General features: G+C 33.1%; 1 protein-coding gene across 4 annotated transcripts in view; it reads right to left on the reverse strand.

Annotated features, from left to right (window-relative positions):
* Nucleotides 1–22,626, reverse strand: part of SYCP2 (synaptonemal complex protein 2) — an 84,727-nt gene extending 62,101 nt beyond the window's left edge. For 3 of the 4 annotated variants that reach the window (XR_013762214.1, XR_013762215.1, XR_013762216.1), the window contains exons 1-6: nucleotides 7,099–7,769; nucleotides 6,790–6,814; nucleotides 2,020–2,105; nucleotides 1,345–1,430; nucleotides 1,056–1,090; nucleotides 80–222 (exon numbers count right to left, since the gene is read on the reverse strand). Coding sequence is in view for 1 of the 4 variants with exons in the window: in XM_079129454.1 (XP_078985580.1) it covers nucleotides 80–222; nucleotides 1,056–1,090; nucleotides 1,345–1,430; nucleotides 2,020–2,105; nucleotides 6,790–6,814; nucleotides 7,099–7,199; nucleotides 8,085–8,217; nucleotides 9,106–9,249; nucleotides 10,397–10,420 (777 nt within the window). In the remaining 3 variants the exon portion in view is untranslated. Of the gene's footprint in view, nucleotides 1–79; nucleotides 223–1,055; nucleotides 1,091–1,344; nucleotides 1,431–2,019; nucleotides 2,106–6,789; nucleotides 6,815–7,098; nucleotides 7,770–8,084; nucleotides 8,218–9,105; nucleotides 9,250–10,396; nucleotides 10,460–22,421 lie in introns of those variants that run through there. The other variant, XM_079129454.1, reaches the window with a different exon arrangement.
* Between the last annotated feature and the right edge of the window lie 136 nt (nucleotides 22,627–22,762).

The following is a 22,762-nucleotide window of genomic DNA, read 5'->3' on the forward strand; positions in this document are numbered from 1 at the left end:
ATTTTAAAGAGAAAAACTTTTAAAAAATCATAATCAAACAAAAATATCTGCATATTTCTATTATGTTTATTCCACTTACTGTTTCAAATTCGGAGTCTTTAATCCCTTTAAATGCATTAGCAATAAAATCCATTGAAAACCACTGACATGCCAGTTCTTGTCTTTGTTTTTCTGTGGTCATTCGACACAAAGCTTCCACAATACCCACCTGTAAGTCATAATCTAGGAAAAAATTGTAAATTAATGTATGATTTGAAATTACAGAAATTAATTTACAAAACTACAAACATTTTCAAAAGTATAAAATGAAAAAGAGAAATAAGGACATGCTAGTGTAGCTCATTCTTCTTCGCTGTTCTCCTCATACGTCTAGACATTCTATCATGACAGTGATTAAACAGTCCAAATTAAAACAAACAAGATCACTAATGAAAGGAAAAAGTGAAATTTAAAAAAGTATTAGAAGAAACACCTAAATATTCATATTCTGCTGTTTCACTATTTTAATTAGAGTTGTAAACTGTAGAATAATTCATACAGTAGTATACAAATCACAGAATCTTGTTTTCCTTTTGCTTAACACAGTGTTTATGATCAGCACAGTACACTTTAAACCTTTCTTTACTCTCTGTGTAAATCACTAAATCACTTTATCAAGATTTGCTCATAGGAAACTTGGGAAATAAAATTTAGATTCTTTTAGCAAACATACTGTTTAAAAAGGTTATTTATTCCAGGAATATGAGATCTTCTAATTTCACAAAATACCATTTGAGGAATTGTTTAGCACAAGTAATTCAAAACTATTGGAAAATAACTATTATTCATAAATAACCATTAGGCACAAATTACATTTATCTAACTAATCTAATGTCAAATTACTTGTGTCCCAAAGACACTTTCAAAATTTGTTTATACTAAAGTAATTTAAAATGCACAATTGTATATAGTTTATGATTGCTTCATATCTTATCACAGTATGCTTATTTTATTAGATATATTAAATACTATTTATAAATTTGAAATTATTCCAAATCTTGAAAAGATATACTTACCTCCAGCATCTAAAATCCTTTCACCCATACTAGTCCTGTGAATTAAAATAACAGGTTATATACTGAACTAGTATTAATTAAATAGAAAGCCTACATATTTGGGGGGATTCAGTAAAATTTATAACTGGCTACTCTGTCTTTGGCAGAAAATATATACATATATTAAAAATCTACAAAATGTGCAAGTTTCAATTATTTAATGCAAGTTCATGGTTGCCTTACTGCCTTATAATTTCTTTAAATTCTTGACTTGAATAACTAATAAAAGTAGTACAGTACAAATTATTACATGAGAGTTAACATTTCTTGGTTAGAAAGTATTTTCCTTGCATCTTGAGGCATTTTGTCAAGCATAGCATTCATTTTTTTTAAAGTCTAGAAAAGAAAAAAAAATAAATTAACTTTATATTCAGTAAAACATTAAGTATTTATATAAATAGGCACATAAACTCAGAAGTCTTTTATCTAAATCACTATACTTTATGCAGGGAATGGAACAGGGTAAAAGAAAGAATATATAAAAAGTGAAATACAAAAGGACAAACCATAGATATTAAAAGTAGAGTATAACATGACTCCTGTACTTAAAGCATTTACACCCTTTGCAAAATGGCAATTATTCTATTATAAGGTCTATGGAAACCAAAAAATATAACCTTATTGATTTTGCTCTTTTGATATAGTATGTAAAAACAGAAATAACTGTAGATTATTTTTGGCATTTATATACTAACATCTTGATGGCATAATTTATTTTAGCATGGCTATCTGTATACATAAATTCATATGGTTATAAATGTTTTATATTTAGGAAATATACAAGGCAATGGATTAAGTCAATATAAATACATTCCAAAAAGTTAATTCAGCTCAAAAATAAAATAAATTTTTAATTTGATGAATTAATGTAAGATTTTCTTTACTTTGAAATTCTTAGGATTAAAAGACAATTAAATGACTTTACCTCTTGCTGAATACAAATATTCACTCTTAAGTCAATAACCAGGGCACAAATTCGAGGAACAAAACTTTCTACTACTTGCTGTTTACCTGAAAAAAAGTGTTAAGTTGTTGACAAATGTTAATTTAAATTTCTTTTAAAAAGGCATTTTTTTCTTACATGAATTAGTGGGAAGGATGTATTAGTGCAATTCTGAAGAAGGGCATCAGGAAGCATGAAACAAGCCAAGATCCAGCTTCTCATGTCGGCATGTTTTACTTTGTAGATGAAGTAAATATAATTCAAAAGTAGAAACTTCAATTTTGAGGTTTAATAAAAACTGGTCTCATTAATTTTCAGTCCTACTTCAAAGATTTCTTATTCTCATAAGACCATCAATGTATTCTGCCCAGACCAAGCTCTAAATAATTTGAGGTATTTTCAAGTTAATCCATTTTCAAAGGTGAAGCTTTAGCAATATTACATACATGTTCAGAGAAATTTACTACACCATTTTTCAAAATGTAAATTTTAAAAATAACTCTAAATGATGGAAAAACTACAACAGAAAATAGACAACGTTCCCAAAGTAATTAGAGAGAAAATATACTGAGATAAAAAGATATGGTGATTTATTTTCAAAAATAAAGTGTATAACTGCTGGTGCTTTAGGGTTTTTCCCTCCCCTAAAAATATAAGAATTTAGATTAGGTTGTCATGTTAACTGTAAGAAAATCAAATCAATGGAAAGGCAGTGTTAAAATCAAACACAATTAATTTAAAACTCTTTTGCATTGAAAGTAGAAAAATAAGCTAATATCACCCTCATACCCAAACCAGGAAAAGACACATCAAGGAAAGAAAATTTTAGACCAATATCCTTGATGAATAAAGATGCAAAGATCCTTAACAAAATACTGGCAAACCGTATACAAAAACATATTAAGAAAATCGTGCACTACAATCAAGTGGGGTTCATCCCTGGAATGCAAGGATGGTTTAACATCCATAAATCAATAAATGTAATCCATCATGTCAATAGACTTAAGGATAAAAGAATCATATGGTTATTTCAATTGACACAGAAAAAGCATTCAACAACATACAACACCCCTTCATGCTCAAAACACTAGAAAAAATAGGGATAGTAGGAACATACCTGAACATTGTAAAGGATATTTATGCTAAGCCCATGGCCAACATCATTCTTAATGTAGAAAAACTGAAAGCATTCCCTTTAAAAATGGGAACAAGACGGATGTCCTCTTTCACCACTTCTATTCAACACTGTCCTTGAAACTCTAGCCAGAGCAATTAGACTAAAGAAATTAAAGGGATACAAATAGGAAAAGAGGAACTTAAGCTGTCACTATTTGTTGATGACATGATTCTATATTTAGAGGATCCAAAAAACTCCTCCAGAAAATTTCTAGACCTCATCAATGAATTCAGCAAAATAGCAGGCTATAAAGTCAACATGCATAAATCTAAAGCATTTTTATACACAAGTGATGAAACATCTGAAAGGGAAATGAGGAAAACAACTCCATTTGCAATAGTCTCAAAAAAAATAAATACTTGGGAATCAATCTAACCAAAGAGGTAAAAGATCTCTACAATGAAAACTACAAAACATTGAAGAAAGAAATTGAGGAAGACCTTAGAAGATGGAAAGATCTCCCATGTTCTCGGATAGGCAGAATTAATATTGTCAAAATGGCCATACTACCAAAAGTGCTATACAGATTCAATGCAATTCCAATTAAAATCCCAATGATGTACCTTACAGAAATAGAGCAAGCAATCATGAAATTCATCTGGAAAAAAAAGAAACCCAGAATAGCTAAAGCAATCCTTAGCAGGAAGAATGAAACAGGGGGTATCGCAATACCAGAACTTCAACTATACTACAAAGCAACAGTAACAAAAACGGCATGGTATTGGCACCAAAATAGACAGGTAGATCAATGGTACAGAATAGAGGACAAGGACACAAACCCAAATAAATACAATTTTCTCATACTAGACAAAGGTGCCAAAAATATGCAATGGAGAAAAGATAGCCTCTTCAACAAATGGTGCTGGGAAAACTGGAAATCAACACACAACAGAATGAAACCAAACCCCTATCTCTCACCCTGCACAAAACTCAACTCAAAATGGATCATGAACCTCAGAATCAGACCAGAGACCCTGTATTTTATAGAAGAAAAAGTAGGTCCAAATCTTCAACATGTCGGCTTAGGATCAGACTTCCTTAACAGTACACTCCCACAGCCCACGAAATAAAAGCAAGAATCAACAACTGGGATAGATTCAAACTAAAAAGCTTTCTCTCAGCAAAGGAAACTACCAGCAATGTGAAAAGAGAATATACAGAGTGGGAGAAAATCTTTGCCACTCATACTTCAGATAGAGCACTAATTTCCAGAATATATAAAGAACTAAAAAAACTCTACACAAAGAATACAAATAGCCCAATCAACAAATGGGCTAAGAATATGAACAGATACTTCACAGAAGAAGATCTACAAGCAATCAACAAACATATGAAAAAATGTTCAACATCTCTAGTAATAAGAGAAATGCAAATCAAAACTACCCTAAGATTCCATCTCACCCCAATTAGAATGGCGATTATCAAGAACACAAGCAACAATAGGTGTTGGCGAGGATGTGGGGAAAAAGGTACACTCATACATTGCTGGTGGGGCTGCAAATTAGTGCAGCCACTCTGGAAAGCAGTGTGGAGATTCCTTAGAAAACTTGGAATGGACCCACCATTTGACCCAGCTATCCCATTCCTTGGCCTATACCCAAAGGACTTAAAATCAGCATACTACAGAGATACAGCCACATCAATGTTCATAGCTGCTCAATTCACAATAGCCAGATTGTGGAACCAACCTAGATGTCCTTCAATTGATGAATGGATAAAGAAACTGTGGTATATATATACAATGGAATATTACTCAGCTATAAAGAATAATAAAATTATGGCATTTGCAGGCAAATGGATGAAATTGGAGAATATCATGCTAAGTGAGATAAGCCAATCTCAAAAAACCAAAGGACGAATGATCTCACTGATAAGTGGATGATGACACATAATTGGGGGTAGGAGGGGGGCAAGAATGGAGGAAGGAGGGACTGTATAGAGGGAAAAGAGGGGTGGGAGGGGTGGGGGGGAGGAAAAAATAACAGAATGAATCAAACACCATTACCCTATGTAAATGTATGATTACACAAATGGTATGCCTTTACTCCATGTACAAACAAATAACATGTATCCCATTTGTTTACAATAAAAATAAATTTAAAAAAAGAAAGTAGCAAATAGCTTTATTTATAAATAATTCACCAGACTCAACTGGTATCCTGGGAAAGTCTTACTCAACCAATAGAGATAAAATAACTTTGATCTGACTGCTTATCACAAGACACTTGTTAGCCACAAGTGAAAGGACATGTTCTGCATTCTCAGTTTATTATTGAAAATTTTGTTCCATTAGATCAGGGTTGGCAAATTATGTCAAACCAACTAAGTTCAACCCACTGCCTTTTTTTGTATGGCTATATTTACATATAAGCAGGTGCTCTGTGGAGAATATTTGGATGTCATGTTTTATCGAACTAATAGTGTCAAAGGTAAACTTCATTCACTCTCATGAACTTAGTCATTGTCAGTAATTTGAATTTTTGTTAGAAATAGTAACTGAGTATCCTACTTGCCTGCCCACCCAATGACTTAAGAATGGCAAAGTTTTATTGTGACTCCTGATACTCAAGATCAAGACTGAACTTTTTCTGAACAAGAACTGTCTTCAACTATTACTGAATACTAAACATCTCTGATAATTAGCTTTGGTTGTAGAATTGAAAATGCTGCTTAATGAATCGAGTTCCAAATTATGAGATAAAATAGTGCTTATGATGATTCTACACTGCAGTAAAGTCATTTTGATGATAGCTAAGGTTGTCAGCAAGTAATGCCAAGCTGCCTTATACATTTCCCAAACTGTTAAAAGTTACAACAAGAAGCAACGTCTCCATTCCCACACAAACTGACAGGGCATACATATTTTCCAAGCTGTACCTATGGTCCATCAGTGTTTTTGGACCTTGATAAGAATTCAAAGGAAATTTCCATATCTCAAAGTCCTTTCTAATGGGTGCAATTCAGGTGCTTCCCAATAGCCTTCAATTGAAAGTGATTATCTATAATGCAATGACATTTTAAAAGGCAAATATTTAAAAAAAATAACCTAACAATTCTATTAATGGCTTGCAAATGATGAACATGTTCAACTGAAATCATGCTCATGAACTTATGTGTTTGCCATTATCTGCTTGAAAAGATATTTTCTAATTTGACATTCATAAGTTTCATGAAGATAAACATTAGTAAATGAATATATGTAATCAATTTTGAAAATAGGGAACACTAACTTTAAAACACCAAGTGAAATGTTACCCCCTCAAAGTAAGAATGCTATCCTCCTTCTTAGGAGAGACCTATATTACAAAGAAATACTCAATTATTATATTCTCAGTTATACCAATAAAACATATGCAGAAACTTTTCTTTGTTACTATATAAGTACCTATATAATATTCTCATTTTTTACTCTTTGCATACAACATCCAAAATTTTATTATCTGGTTCTGCTAAAAAATGTTTTTTGATCCCTTATAGATAATGAGCTTATAATATTAGGACATATTACAGGAATTGCAAAATTATACTAAAACTCTAACAGTAAATCATTGTTACAGCAGAAATATTTATTTTACCTTCATCATTGATGTCATGTATGACCTAAAAAAAAGTGAATGATATTTAATGTATAATTTTCTATCTTCTATTATAAATCATTACAAATGGTATTAAAATTACAATTTATGTTTTAATTCCTAGCATAATTAAATTTTATTACTGGACCACTGAATCAGATTAGCCAGTATAAATGCTTTATGCAATCTAAACAGACTAATTTAACCAAATCACTAACCAATCTGTTAGTGACTCTTGAAAAGAGAAAATAAATGGTTTTCTAAGTAAGCACATGCTTTAGAACGTCAGTTAATCAGCGTGATTTTTACCATCAAAAGATCAAATAAGTCTTCGATCATATTTATAACAGCTTCATCTTTTGAATTTCCTCGACTTAGAATAATCTCTCTGGATTTTTCAAACCAAGCAACCATGTAAAAAAAAAAAAAAAAGGAATTGTACATATTAGTTCCTTTGAATTCCATTTTAATAAGTTTGAAAATGTATTTATATTTTTATAAATAGTAAGCCTAGGCAAAAAGAGACATTAAAAATAAAAATTTCAGTATCATATCGAAATAAGTTTATGCTTTTAAACATCTTCCTTATTTTTGTTTTTTGGTTAACTCACTATAAGATAGGAATGGATGAAGCTAATCTAAGGCCAGGTAGAAAATCTTTATTTTCCCCTTCAAATTCCTCATGCAGTTACATTTGTTAGAATAGATGAAAATAAGTTACCATTGCAACTTGGATTATTTTGGTATCATTACTATATGAAAAGTTCACTATTTTACCTTAGTTAATTCAGATACTTGAGTACATACTACATTCTAGGAACTGTCCTAGGTGCTGGTTATATGGCAATGGATATAAAGACAAAAAAATCAATAGCCTAAATATTGGCAGAGGAGACAACAATATAAAAACAATAATGAAGTTAGTGATTAAGAAGAGTTAAATAGAAAATAAAGGCTGCAGGGAGACCACAGACCTTAAATTCACATGATTATCAAGGAATTTTCCTACAGTTTCCTTGGGATCTTTACTTTTGTAGCATATATATATGCTACAAATATATATATATATATATATTTAATATATATTTAAAAATACATTTTTTGAATATTAATTCTTTCTGAGACATACAGTTTGCAAATAAATACTTTCTCTTACCCTGTGAAAATATTTATTTTATTCTCAAAATTAACAGAAAGCTCCCAAATTTATTTTTCAACAGTTTGAATCATTCTTATTTTAATAAAAAGTACATCTTCTTTATTTCCCTCACAAGCATATTTTATATAATCTATACTTATCTTTTGAACTAATCCTTGTTTTATCATTGTTTGAAGCCCAGCTTGTCCCAATATGCTGATATTTTTGCCACATCTTCCAATAGAAACCAAAATGGTAGAGGTAGTTTGGATATTCTTTTTATCAAGTTCCTAAATGAAAAGTATACATTAAAACTTTTATAAAGACAAAAGAGTATAGACTAGGAATTGTGCCAGGAGCCTTATACTTACATTTATAATCCTCACAAATGCTGAACGATAATCATTATCATTATCTATATTGGAAAGGATTAAAGTGTTGCTCAAAAAAGCAATTTGGCCATAACCACCCAGCCAGTGAATGATGAATTGAGGGCAAAAATTAAGATCTACATAAACTCAAGAAATTTTTAGACTGTGATATAATGAATCTGTTACCTCACATTCTAAAAAGTTCTGTTTATTTAATGAATTTGAGAAATTCTATTCCATTTGTAGGATTTATAACAAATCTCAGGTAAGTGGGGAGATTGTTTTGTCCAGTATGAAAATATCTTAGATATACTAAATTCAATTTGAAGTTTTAGATAAATATGTTTTTGTTTTGCTTTATTTCTGAAAGCACCAAGCACTATGTCACATTAAAAACACACTGATCAGGGCTGGGGTTGTAGCTCAGTGGTAGAGCATTTGCCTAGCAGGTGTGAGGCACTGGGTTCAATTCTCAGCACTGCATATAAATAATAAAAGTCAATTGACTACTAAAAAAAGATAAAACATGCTCATCAGTTTATAAAAAACAATCAAGTTATTTAAACTAAAAATAGGTAAATGGGTTTTCTCCCCCAAGATTATATAATATTTAATAATGGTAAGAGTTCATTGTGTTAAAACTCCTCAAATGAAAAATAAATGTGCAAATGATAAAATAAATATTTATTTATATAATTGTAAGCAATCTTTCCCAAGACTCTTCATTCATTTTTTTCCTAATAAAGTACTTCCTAGAAAATAAAAATCTAATAATTTTAACAACCATTCAGCAAAAAGGATATTTACCCTGCACATAAGGTCATCCAACTTGTGGAAAAACTGTTTACTGCATTTAATCTTCACATCTTCACATATATCAATTTGTAAAAGTGTTTTCAAAGGTTTGAAATCATTTTTTCTTAAAGCATCATCGATGCACTTTTCCAACTGCTAGAGAAATACAGTTAATGGCACATATATTAAATCAAAACCAAAAATATGCCCTTATGCATTCTAGTAATTTGAGAATTGTTTTCACACAAAAACTTTCAAACAAGTTCACAATAATTCAATTTTTTAAAAACCTATCCACTATTAAATCTGAAGTAATTAAAAGATTAAGTGTATTTGATAACAAAAATCTAGATAGAAAAAATATTTCACTAATATGCACAAATTAATATCTTTTATTGTTAAAGTCTTCATTATGTTGGACACAATGAAAACTTGATGAAAAAAGTAAAATCAACTTTTTAATTATACTTTAATATAATGGATAAAAACCCAGCATCTGACTACCAAGTTCTTAGTGGGATTTAAATAATAAAGAAAACCTTGTAAAAAGGGGCAAAACTCCTTTTAAAAACTATTCCAATCAATATAATTTAAACAGTACTCTATGCAAAACCTGCCTTCCCTGCTATTTAGTACAATTTCAGTAATAAGGAGTTTTCACACTTCATTCTGACCACTAAGCAGACTTGATGTTGAATCATATACAATTTAAATAAACATATTAAAACTTACTCTTTACCCTACAAGTTTAAAAAGTTGATATGAAAATATCCAGGCATACTACTATGACTTAAATCAGTACATAAGTAAAAGGTATAAGAATCATTATTTTTAATACTTCGTATTCTTAATATAACTTTTGAAAACATAAAATGAAAGAAAGGACATGTTTATGTAAATTGATCTACTCTTAACCATTTCATAAAAACATGGAAGCTTAGTTATTGGCTAAAGATTATAGTACTGAAGCTGGGTACAATGGCTTGCATGCCCATAATCCCAGTGGCCTGGGAGGCTGAGGCAGGAGGATTTCAAGTTCAAGACTTGATGAGGCCCTGTCTCAAAATGGGAAAAAAACAGCGAGGGACTGAGTGCCCCAAGGTTGTTCAATTCCTATTGCTCGGAAAGGGAGAAGGAGAGGGAGAGGGAAAAGGAGAGGGAGAGGGAAACGAAGAGGGGGAGAGGTGTGGGGGGAGGGAGAGAGAGAGAGAGATATTGAGATTATAGCACTGAATGCCTGTAATTGCATGAAAAATGATTTTAGGAATTAAAAGACTTCCTTCTGGTCTCCAGGACTACATACCTGAAGATCTGGTCGTATTGGCATTTTTTACTTTGTTTAAAAACAGCAGGACAAGGCAAACACCTATAAAAGAAAACATTTTCTGTGTCTGTTTCATGTGTTTATAGTTTAATAATCTTAACATGCAAATATGAACATTGCTACTTAAACCAAAGGCAATAAATATAGTTTAAGTTCCTCAGTAAATATTTCTCATATTTATCAAATTACATATCTAGTCAAAGATATTTCTAGAGGAAAGTTTAAAGATCATTTACTCAAGCCCTTTTTAAAAACAGATTATTTAATGTCAAAAAATCCTGCCAAAAGGTCACGAAGATAGTTAATAAAAGAAACTTAGATCTCCCTTGCCAGTGATTCCTACTATATTGTTCTTTCTTGGGGTTGAGAAGAAAAATGCTCTTGTATTAATATCTCAATGAAATTTAGGCTAGTAATAAATTATTCAGGAAGGGAAGAATAATAAAAATACATTATCAAAGAACAAGACTGATTAGAACATACAAATATACAAGGAAGAGTGAAGAAAAGGTAACTTAAATACATTTTATATGTGAAAAAGAATGTTCAGAAAAAAGAGAACCACAGTTTGTGGCTAAATGCACAAACCAAGGAGACGGTATCACTTTCCCAAAGTAATATGGATCCCTTAAGACATGGGATGCACATACAAATGACTACCACAAATTAATACGTTTAAGGGAAGCAACCCCCAGGTTCTAAAGTGAGATTCAATGGTCCTGAAAACAGGACCAAAAATAGATGATGCTACTTCAAACAATCCTGTTTAGTGGGTTTCTGACAAGGGGAAAGACAAAGGTTATTTATTTTTCCTCCCGTGAGCACCCATGGGATTAACAATGTTGGCAATGGAGAAGAAAACAGATTATTGCTGTAGTCAAAACCCGATATGACATTTCATTTTGTAGAATGTGTGGAAGTATTTTGTCTTTTACAGTAAAAAAAAACTTAAGGTTAATATGTGTCAATGGTGTGTCTGAGAGTGTTATTAATGTATAACAACTTTCCTTGATTATGCTCTTTTTACCACACTATTTTAATAATTATGGAAAAATTTTTAAATCTGATATATTGGTGTCTGTGTACGTAGGAAGACCATCTCAGCATGCTCTATACAATAAACATTTATCTAGAAAATAACCTAAGCATATTTTCCCTTCAAAAGGGAATAGAAACAGGAAATAGCAGAGTTTTGTGAAGCACCACTTAACCATCTCAACAAAAGTATCTAACATCTCCAAATACCATCTGGAGGTTAGCACAGAAAGGAAAAGAAATAATAGCACTGTTTTTTAGAAATCATGACTAGAATAATTTTAATATAACCTGTATTGTAAAGAGCTTTGTCAGAACATCAGGAAACCCAACACAGAGAGGCAATTAGTTAAACCACGAGGACTATAGAACTATGTATCCATAAAACAAGAGTAATTAGTCACAGTTTACTTTCTTGTGGACACACCAGTAGAGAAATTTAGTGCTATAAAAGACACATAAGACATGGAAAAGGCATGGTTATAAAAATAAACAAAAATCTCTTACACTTTTAAATGGAATTTAAGATTAACTAAAGAGGGAAACTCTGATTCCTAGGGAAACATTTGCTTCATTTGCATAAGAAACTGGTTATAGTGATATTTTAGAGGCACTGTTATGAGTGGCAAAATTTCAAAATCATTTAGATAGAAGACCAAAATGGTAGGGAAAGTGAGGAATGAATGAATTATGATATATGATAATCATTGTGTGAACAGTTAAATAAAATCAACCAGAAGGATATCTTCCATAAAACAATTTTAAATGACTTAAAAATGTTGCCAAATGACGTATACAGGGAAAAGCCATTTGTGTGAAAAATAATGTTGGATTCATGATTTTATCTATATATACGCATACACAAACTTGCTTCATAGATAGAAAATATGAAAAATACAGAAAGAACTCAAATCTGGAGGTAAGAAATAACTAGAAGTACTGGATTAATGAAGAATCACAGGAGAAGTAATGGGCGATAGAGAACACTAGCTCCCACTGCCACTATTACAGAGACCTGAAAGCTTAGGAGTAGCTCTTTTCCTTGATAGACACAGATCAAGTTGAAGAAATAATACAAAGTATTACAAAGAAATGATAAAATATATATAAGAAAAAGTTGAAAAGTCAAAGAGAGATGCAGATATTCCAATGCTATGCAGCAGGAGTTCTAGAAATTAACAAATACAGAAAAGCAGCAAGGGAGTGACAACTGAGTAATAGCCAAGAACTTTCAAAAAATAAATATTCACAAACTGAAAATGTCTACTGAGTCCCAAGATGATAAACAAAAAGAACATCTAGATAAACTATGATGACATTTATGAATAAGAATAAATGAGAAATATCCTAAGTTACCAGAGCAAACAAAAAGACAAAAGCATACAAAACAATCAACACAATACTTGGCTCTCTGATCATAATGAAATAAATTAGAAATCAGATCCAAGGTAGCTTCGAAGTTATATATTTGAAAACTAAAATATGTGTATTTCAATAGTCCATAGAATATAAAAAGATAGAAATTACAAAAATATTTTAGTGAATAAGCAAATGTCTTCATATGAAAAACTATAGGAAAAGCAATATAGACTTTTTGATGAATTTATTAAAAAGTGAGAAACAGCTGAACTATTGAAAAGAAAAAAAGACTCACAGAACCACCAGATATTATTAGACAAACACTTTAAAATAACTATGTAAAGATTATAAAGCAAGATTGAGACTTTTAGCAGAGGACTGGAAACTGGAGAAAGAAATAAGGTCACAAAAATTTGTAAAAAGAACAAATTATTCTAAAAATAGAAAGTCTATAATGAAATTAAGAATAGATGGGTTTGTTTGATAGCAAATTAGTCACTCATGAAGTGAAAATTAGTGAAATAAAAACTATCTTATAAGAAATATTCAGAATGAAGTGCAAAGAGATACAAAATATAAGACTGGGAAGTGGGGCAAGAATATAAAAGATACATTATAAAGTCATTATATATAACCGTATGCCCAAAAGAAGAGATATAGAATAAGGCACAAGCCCCATTGAAAGGTAGCAGTTTTCTGGACCAACAGAACACATCAAACTACAGATTCAAAAAACTCTATGAACCCTGGTAGATAAAAGAAAAACTACACCCAGACACACCATAGAAAGCTACTAAAAGTCAAAGGCAAAAATATTAAAACAATTAGAAGGTTAAAAAACAAAACAACAACAACAAAAAAAAACAACTAAACAACAAAAAACACAACTCTGCAAATTAGAATTCTATAGCCAGCAAAAAATACACATAAAAATGATAAAAAATACATTTAAGAGAAAAATAAGAAAACAACTTATACAATGTTACCAGCGGGCTCTCTAAATAAGATGCTAACATTTCAGAAGGAAAATGGCCATATAGAAGACTAAAGAGTAAAAAATTCCTAAATATATATTAAGCATAAAAATAATTTTCAGGGTTAAATATGTATAAACATCATATGTGGCTGCTGTGGTAGAAATTATCTTAAAGCATTCCACATTAATACTTAACACATGCTGATGAAAGAATATCATTTTTAAGGTTAACTACTAAATGAACAGTGAAAAAATATAACAGTATTAAAGTAGGGCAGGGGAGGGTAATGTTTTTATTTTAATAAATACAAAAGAACAGGATGAAGGGAAGGAATAAGAGTAAGGTTCCAACCCAGAACAGCTGGGACAAAAGGAAGCACAAAGTAAGGTAGTACACTTGAAGTTAGTATCAGTAATTACATTAATATATACAAGTAAATGGGTTAAGAATATGTCATCCTAAAATATGCTGTTCTCCCATACTATTTTGAATTAAAGTCACTTAAAAAAAAAAAGTCTGTCTAGTTCCCTCCATTCTGTTAGCCTCCATTCTGTTTTTTAAAAGCAGAAGATGAAATTCCCATATTAAACATGCCCTTCATATCAAAAAGAAAGTAACATTCTTTCCTTCAAGTATGGGAAGGTGAAGCCAAGAAAAATCTGTACAAACAAATCTTGTTAAACTAACACCTAATCACTTCTTTACCCAATTAAGTACATTAGTCCAAGCTTCTTCTTCCTTGTCATATTCTATGACTTACTATTCTGTTTGACTCTAACTGCTTCTTTGGGTTTTCATTTTCTTATGAGGGCTCCTGTGCCATGTACAACTTGCATAAAATAAATAAGTGGTTTTCTCTCATTAATCTGTCTTAGGTCAATTTAATTCTCAGGCTTATCTGGGGTCGGGGTTGGGGATCTAAGAGAGAGGAAGTTTTGTCTACTCTATAACTCCAGTTTAAAATGAGATTGTCAGATAGGTTTACACTTTAAAAAAATAAAAAACTGCTTTTTTTTTGTGGTGCTGGGGATTGAACTCAGGGCCTTAGTGCTTGTGAGGCGAGCACTCTACCAACTGAGCTTTATCCCCAGCCCAAAAAATTGCTTCTAAGATACACACATCTTAGATAAAAATACGAAAGTATAAATAAAAATGTATATAACATTATAAACTAACTAAAAGCTAGTAAAAACTATATTAATATAGGATTTACCAAAAGTCAATGTGGCATTAGCCAAGACAGATGGAACACAATGAATAAACCAGGCATACATATAATGACTTTTGATTTATGATGAGACAAAGGAGTAAGAACAGTGTATCCAATTAATTGTACCATTTCAACTGAATGTTCATAAGCAATACAATCAGCTCACTAATGTTTAGCAGCTACTTTATACCATATACAAACATGCCTAAGTGGATAGAAAATTAAAACGTGGAAGGTAAAATAAGCTATTAGAAAATAGTATATTAGAAAAACTTCATTACTTCACAACAAGCAAGGATTTATTATTATAAAAAGCACTAAAATTTCAGGAGAAAACTATGTTGGGTAAGCTTACAATTAAAATTTCTTGTTCAAAATACATTATTAAGAAACTGACAAAGCAAGCCACAGAAGTCACTGTGGCTGCATTTTTACAGCCAACAAAGGTCTTTTCTCTTTAGACGAAGAATTCTCATGTCAGCTTTAAAAAGATAATTTAGTAAAAATGGACAAGAAACTCTAATTGGCTTACATATACATGTTATTTTATTATTAAAATGCAAAAGATACACAGGGTATTGTCAATCTTTTAAATATTTTGCCATCCTAAATGGTTATGTAATGTTTTCTCAATTTGTATTTCCCTGATGATAAACTACTTTGAGGAGCTTTTGACATGTTTATTTGTATCCAGATATCTTCTTTTATGGACTTCTATCCCCCTCTTATTTTAATTGGAATTTTTGTGCTCTTACTGCATTTTAAGAGTTCCTCATACATCCTAGACATAAATCCTTTTTCAAATATATGATTTGCAAAATTTTCTTCCAATACATGGTCTTTGTATTCACTTAATAATGTCTTGTTAAGAGTAAAAGCTTTTAATAATGATGCAGTTCAATTTATCAATTTGTTCTTTCTGGCTTATGCTTTCCATGCACAGCTAATTAACCCATGCCTAACCCAAGGTCATGAAGGTTTTATCCGTCTGTTTCCCTTACTGTTTTAGGTGTTCCATTCAGGCCTATGCTCTGTTTATTTGTATATATAATGTAAGGTATGAATAAATAAACTTAAGTTATGCTTTTTTTCCCTTACTAAATTGATATCCAGCTATTTTGGTATCATCCTTTCTCCACTAAACTGTATTTTCAACTCTACCCAAAGTCAATGTCCACATATGTGTGGGTCTATTTCTGCAGTTTCTATTCTTATATGTAACATTTCCCTATTATCCTTTTAATTTCTTCATAATCAGATGTAGATGTTGCCTCTTATTCCAGATATTTAGTATTTTTCTTCTTTCTCTGATAACTTTACTTTATTCACCTTCTAAACAAGCAATTTTGAACAATTTTTAGACCTTTACTATAATAGGCATTTAGTGCAAAAATTTTCTCTTAAGTACTGCTTTAGTGGTATTCAACAAATTTGATAGATTGTGCTTCTCACTTTCATTTTGTTCAAATGACTAATAGATTTCCCTCTTGATTTATTTCTTTGATCCATGAATTATTTAGAAGCATGACAGTTTCCAAATATTTAGGGATTTTCTATAATTTTTGGGATATTGACCTCTACATTCATTCATAGTCGCAGAACACTCTGCATGACTTGCATCATTTTAATTCTTTTCAGAGTTATTTCATGATCCTGAACATGGATTATTTTGGTAAATGTTACATGTATACTTGAAAATAATGAATATTCTGCTATTGGGTAGAATGTTCTAAAATGGTTAATTAAGTCAAGTCAAATGACTGAACCATTCAAAGCTTCTACAGTTTCACCAGTTTTACTTGTTCTATCAATAATTTAGGAATATTGACCTTTTCAGTTATAATTATAGATTTATATATTTTACATTTGCTTTTTTGAACTATGACTTGAATTACAATGTATATTTGACCTTGATAGCACATCTCTATTTAGACTAGTTATATTTTAAAATCTAAATATACACATATGGTTACTGGTTGCATATTAGAAAGCACAGTCTATGGACCAAGGCTGTTTCTTGTTTTTATCTTGACTACTAACCTGGCCTAGTTTTCTGGCTCTCAAAATTCCATGAGTGACTCAACATTCAATAATTGTGCTTGAAAACAAGAATCCCAAACAAAATATATATACCGTATTACAGAGAAATTCAAATGCATTAAATTCAAAAATAAAAATAGAAGAAAATCTAGAAGAATGTGTAATCTACTAGTAAGAGACCTTGAGACAGAAAAAGTAAAACTACAAAAGCAAAGATAGACATTATAACAATGTCAAGACAACAGATTAAAGGGAAAATATGAGAAAAGCAGTTAAAACTAGTTCAAAGATTCTGATCTGATGAGGGTCAAATTCAAATAAGAGTACTAACCTTTTTCTGTTGTCTATTATTCACCTGTGTTAATATTCAAAACTGTTACTATATCATTTGATTATCAGCTAGTGCAAATATATACTTAAAAATGTTAACTGAACAAAAGGGACTTATTTGGTCACCAGAACGTATTTAATGCCATAGCCCCTGAGTTTCAACCTACAAAATATGTCTATGATGCTGACCAGCTATGTACTTGTTAATACAGTACCCTGGTAATAAGGTTTTAATTGACATCTCTGATTCCTAAATATTGTAAATACATGTAATGTTTCTTTTTCAAAGAGAATATTGGTATTCTCTTCTCCCACACGCACATGGGGAACACACCAAATGCTGTTTCTTTTTTTTTTTTTAAAGGAAAAACTATAACTGTGTTCATTTCAATTTAAAGTAAACACAACAATATTGCCTATTTTAAAACATTACTAGTTTGTCAAAAACCTCACAGAACTGTGGAATAAATAACTGAATTTATGTTGATTTGAAATCATCTTCTCTATACTTCCAGTATCAAAGGATTAAACTTCAGAAGCAACAAAAGCAGCTTCCATTCAGGAATCTGCTGGGGGAGTCTCCAGAGAAGATAAGTGTGAGTTGAGGGAGGAACCTTCCCTAGGAGGGAGGTTGTATAAACCTCAGAAATTCCACAAGAGGTAGCAGCTATTAGCTTCTGCAATACAGCAAAGAAAATGTTTGCTCACAGGTATCTGTAGACCCTATGTTACTATATTAATTTCCAAGAGCTATCTTAACAAAACACAAATAACTGAATGACTTAGAACACCAGGAATTTATTATCTCAGTAATGGAGACTAGACGTCTGAAAAAAAAAAGTCAAGGTGGGCATAGGACCATATTCCCTGTGATGGTACTCAGGGAAGGACCTCCATACCTCTTCCGGCTTCTGGTAGCCAACTTGTCTTAGCTGTAGCAGCAAAGCGCCACCCTCTGACTCCTTTTGTCACAGTGCCCTCCCTTTTTCCTCTTCTATGCCTTTTTGTGTCCAAATTTCCCCTTTTTCTAAGGACACCAGTCATACTGGATTACGGCCCACTCTAATGACTTTATCTTAACTTAGTTAAATGCAAAGACCCTATTTCCAAATAAGGAAATTAAATATTGGAAATTAGGACTTTTATTTTACTTATATTTTACTGGGGGGAAACAATTCAATCCGTAATAGTCACTAAGGCCCACACTTAATTTCATACTACAGTGCCAGAAATATGGGATTCAAAGCATAAATAAAAGTTGAGATTTTGAATATACTAGATTAGAAAAACACCTTATATAAAATCTGATAACTAGGGTAAGCCCTTCTCCACTACACACATGATGGTATTGCCACCAGAGAGTAACATATGCATAGAAGCTTTCCTTAAATGTGATGCCAAATTTCTCCAATTCAGTTAAATAAGTCAGATTCTTGATAACTGACGGAGATAAGTTGGTCTTCTGGAGAGTCTAAGATCATCATTTCTGGCTGCTCTCTTCCCTCAACCCCATACTACTGAGAGTCCTTTGAATCAATCTTTGACAATACTAAATACTCAATAATGAAAATACATCCTTCCCCCTGAAATAACTGCATCAGGGCCAACAGTTCAAACATGATTCCCAAAAGGGGGAAATGGCCTTATCAAGAAGGGAACAAAACTGTCTAGACAAATCTCTGAAATAGTTAAGTAAACAAAAAGTTGGGGAATGTTAGAGGGGAACACCTTTCCCCTAAACCTAGTTCCTGTGAGAAAAGATTGGCCTCATTCTCATACCACCTCTGAGGGGCTGTGATTATTTATTTGGTTGGTAAATTTGGGAAGGATAACAAACCAGACTCCACTTGGCCCACACTTCATTTACATGGGAACTCTTCAGTTACATATTGAATTCAGTTTTGTTCTTTCAGGAAATTTTGAACTTGTGAGAAACTCAGCACCTTGCTTTGTCCTCCCTTTTCTCTAGAGTGAGCCTCCTTTATCTTCTGGGGTGTAAGGTGGGGAATACAGGGCAGGGAAGATCTATCTCAACTAAACTGCTGCGTTTCAGTTAGTAAATTTCTTAATTCAGGAGCTTAGTATTAGCAAATGCATTATGCCTACAACCTAAACTCAAAATTTCCAAACTAGCCAAAAAGGTCTAATGGAAGTTAAGTTTCTGCCACTTTTAAAGTTAAAATTTTTTTCCCCTTCATTGAAACCCTCAGAAAAAAAAAAAAGAATGCTGCTATTTGAGAATTTCAATAAGGCTCAGCATAAATATCCAAATATCAGCAATAGCAAGACAATATAAAACTAAAATGAACACGTTAACAAGAAGCAAGATATGTAAGATGTTAATATATTAAGGACCTCAATAAAGGATATAAATACATGGAATTATTTCTATTCATTAGTGTGAGAACTTAATATTATAGATCTATTAATTCTTCCCTAAAATGAATATCTGAATTTCAAATTTCAAAGTAATTCCAACAAAAACAATAAAAGGGTATTTTCACAACTTGGTTCTTAAAATATTTAAATGGAGAAATAATGCTGTTCTAATGACTCAGAAAAATATGAGAATCACCTTATTTGAGTAAAACACATTACAAAGTCATAGTCCCTATAAACAGTGAAGTATTATGTATGTGAAACAGAAAAATTAATAATAAAACAAAAGAGGATTCAAATGCATACATAATTACATATTGGAAGATCACATATAAGCAAGCCAGTTTTGCACATGACAAAGAAAAAAAGGAAATTAGATACAACATGGTATTGAGAAAACTGACTCACCGTGTGGAAAAAATAGAACTGTACCTCCTCTATTCACAAAAATAAACTCTAGATGAATTAACTATTAAAATGTAAAACCTAAATGTTTAAAAACTACTGAGATAAAACTCAAGAGAATAGTTTGATTACTTTGCAATAGGGAAGAATTGAAGATATCAAAATCACAAAGCATAGATTTGAACGTTTTGTACAAATTTTTATAAGAGAGGCAGCATATCATGAAAAAAGTTGCAATGGAATGATAGTTTAAGGATTAACATCAAAATAATTACAAAGAATTGACAAACCAAGAAGAAAGAGCAATAATCCAATAGGAAAGTAGAAAAGATTAAATAAGAACAAGACACTCAGAAAAAGAGAAACTCAACTAATCAAAAAATGAAAAGATGTTACTTCTATAGTAACCATAAATGATAGGAGTACAGGAGGGAGTGGGAACCCACAGCTGATACAAGAAAGGCTGCAGGTTGTAATGATGACGACATTTTAGTCTCTGCTTCAGAACAAAGGTAGCATTTGAGCAACTCAAGAGCTTAGGTAAGGAAAAAGACATTGTCAAATCCTTCCTCGGGCAGAGTAAGAATATAGTTGATTCTTGCATAATGAATTATTTGCTAATGGTGCCAAATGTCCATTTTCTTATTTCTCTCACTTGCATTCTAATTTGTGGCTCCAGAAATATCAGCAAATAACAGTTGCACATGGTAACTAAGGAACATTTTGTAGTGCTATACAATTCATATTTAATGCCAGATTTGCAGACCTAGAAGCAAACTTCATTAACATAATATGGACTTTTTACAATGGTAGTGTGAACTTTAAGAAAAGCTGAATCTCCAAAGGTCCCAAGTGGCTAACTGGACCTAAAATTCAGTATAAACCTTATAGCCATTTGCTGATTCTACTCTCTTTCTGGAAGCATTACAAGCTAAACTTTGAAGCCCAGGGTCTGATCCCAATCCAACTGCCCAGATAAAAACCTCCCCAACTCCAAAGTTTCATTTGCATCTGGAACCTGACCAACGAACTATGACCTACACTCATATATAAACGTCAACCAATCAGAATAGAAATCCTAGGAATGCTCACCAGGATTGAGCATGCTGGCATCCCTCATTTGTATAAGCACAAGTGGGAACTTGGGTGGTTCCCCTATATAAACCAGCCTCTCTCTTTTTCCCTTTGGAGGACATACTCATATCCATGGTTGCCTCTTCCTGGTTTACAAACTCTTTTTTTTAAGCCTCCCTTTTAATTTTAAACTCTTTCCTAGTGCATTTTTGTTGACAGCAGTTAGCTAGCCAACAACTAGAACGGTAAGTTTATTGTTACAAAAAAAAGGAAGATCCAATTATTCAAAAATATACAATTTCAGTGTTATTTCCATTTAAGGTCAACCTTTAAAACAACTCAAATTTATGTTCTGAATACATTTACATATTGTTTTAATGGAGAGCATTACTGTCAACAACACAAAATAAGTAAAAAAGCATTGTTTATGACATAGTGAAATGAATGGGCTATTTATATTTACATAGATCTTTCTGGCAGCACTTAAGAATTATGGCCAAGAGGCACATGAATAAGGTGGTCTTAGTTTCCAGCTAATTTTTCACAAAGCAGTCAATTGTAGAAAAAGGGAAAATAACTTGTGTCTATATTGGCAGATATTTTTAAGAAAAACCGAATAAATAATCCAGTTTCACATGCCCCTGCAAGAATCAATGAGTAAAGGCTGCAATCCAGGCACAAGAGTTTTCCCAGCTAGTCTATCAAACAAGTGGAACATCTGCAAGAAACAGGGAATGCTAACCCTAGAAGGAAACAAAATCAATGCACTTGTTTTTCTACCCTGAGAAACAACGAGAAGGACTGGCACCAGGAACAGCCCGGATAAACGCGGCACAGTGGGGTCTTCCAAAAAGAGGGCCGTGTGCACAAGGCTGCACCTGCAGGCCGGGAGCCCACAGCGGCGCATGCGCAGAAGGCACGCGGCCCCACAGTGGGGCCACCGCCAGAGGGCGGCGGCGACGCCCGGGGCGCACACCTTCCCCACCGCGACCGCAGTCTCAACCGCGGCTACTGCAGGACACACGCGTGCCCGCCCTGGAGGTGGACTCGCGGCGCCGACCGCCCTGTGGCCCCGCTGCCCGGCCCCGCCTCGCCTAGACGCCCACCCGCGGCCGTTACCACAGTGGCTGGCCTCAACCCATGAGCCTGCCCGCCCGCCCGCCTGCCCCGGCGTCAGGGAGACGCACCCCAGCACCTGCTCACTCTGCCGGCCGAGCAGGACTCCGCGTCCTGCCCTGCTGCCGCCACCGCTTCTGATGGGCGTCGCGTAGTCTCCTCTCTAAAACCGCCGCAGCTCCTCAGGCGGTTGACGGAAGGCGGGAATCGCCGTCCAATTGGAGCCTTGGCTGGTCGGCGGCGTAGCCAATCGGCGCCGGCCGGCCGCGCCCCGCCCCTCCACCCTCGACGCTGGGGTCGCCCAGCCCGGCCTTCAGGAGCGCAGCCGCGAGGCTCCGTCCGCCCCGCCCCGCGGGCGCGCCGGCCGCGAGGGACCGGCAGGGGGCGCAGCGCAGCCGCAGCCCAAGCCCTGCGCGGTGC

This window comes from Sciurus vulgaris, assembly GCF_902686455.1.
Source record: "Sciurus vulgaris genome assembly, chromosome: 2".
Taxonomy (NCBI): Eukaryota; Metazoa; Chordata; class Mammalia; order Rodentia; family Sciuridae; genus Sciurus; species Sciurus vulgaris.